Source organism: Antrostomus carolinensis, unplaced genomic scaffold (assembly GCF_000700745.2).
Source record: "Antrostomus carolinensis isolate BGI_N321 unplaced genomic scaffold, ASM70074v2 scaffold26611, whole genome shotgun sequence".
NCBI classification, from domain to species: Eukaryota; Metazoa; Chordata; class Aves; order Caprimulgiformes; family Caprimulgidae; genus Antrostomus; species Antrostomus carolinensis.
The window spans coordinates 4,706-5,118 of NW_010296634.1; the positions used below are offsets into that span (position 1 = coordinate 4,706).

The 413-nt window shown below is 58.4% G+C and overlaps 1 protein-coding gene across 1 annotated transcript in view; it reads left to right on the plus strand.

Annotated features, from left to right (window-relative positions):
- The window catches only part of MFSD12 (major facilitator superfamily domain containing 12), a 6,203-nt gene that overhangs the window by 1,397 nt on the left and 4,393 nt on the right, over positions 1-413 (plus strand). The window contains 1 exon segment of the mRNA XM_029087556.1: positions 47-257. Within this exon segment, the coding sequence (XP_028943389.1) occupies positions 47-257 (211 nt within the window).

Sequence of the window (413 nt, forward strand, 5' to 3'; positions counted from 1 at the left end):
AGTAAAACAGAGCTTGCAGCCTGTCATGGTTCCGCTCTCTTCCCAGGCACCACCTGTGTCCTTGTGTCCTTCCCCTTCATCTTCAACCCCTGCCTGGGTTGCAAGGAGAACACGCCACAGTGGGCAGCCTTCATCTACTACCTCCCCTTCATCATCATCTTCCAATTCGGCTGGGCGGCCACACAGATCTCCCACCTGTCCCTCATCCCCGAGCTGGTGACCAGTGACCATGAGAAGGTGGAGCTCACAGCTTTCAGGTGAGCACAGCCAAACCTGGGTGTCCCCTGAACCTGGGGGAGCAGCCCTGCCTGCACTGGGTCCCTTAGCTTGTGTGACAAGAGGTCCCTTGGGTGCCACAGGTCTGATGTCCCCTGTGTGCCAAGGCACAGTTGAGCCCTCAGTATGGCAGGACC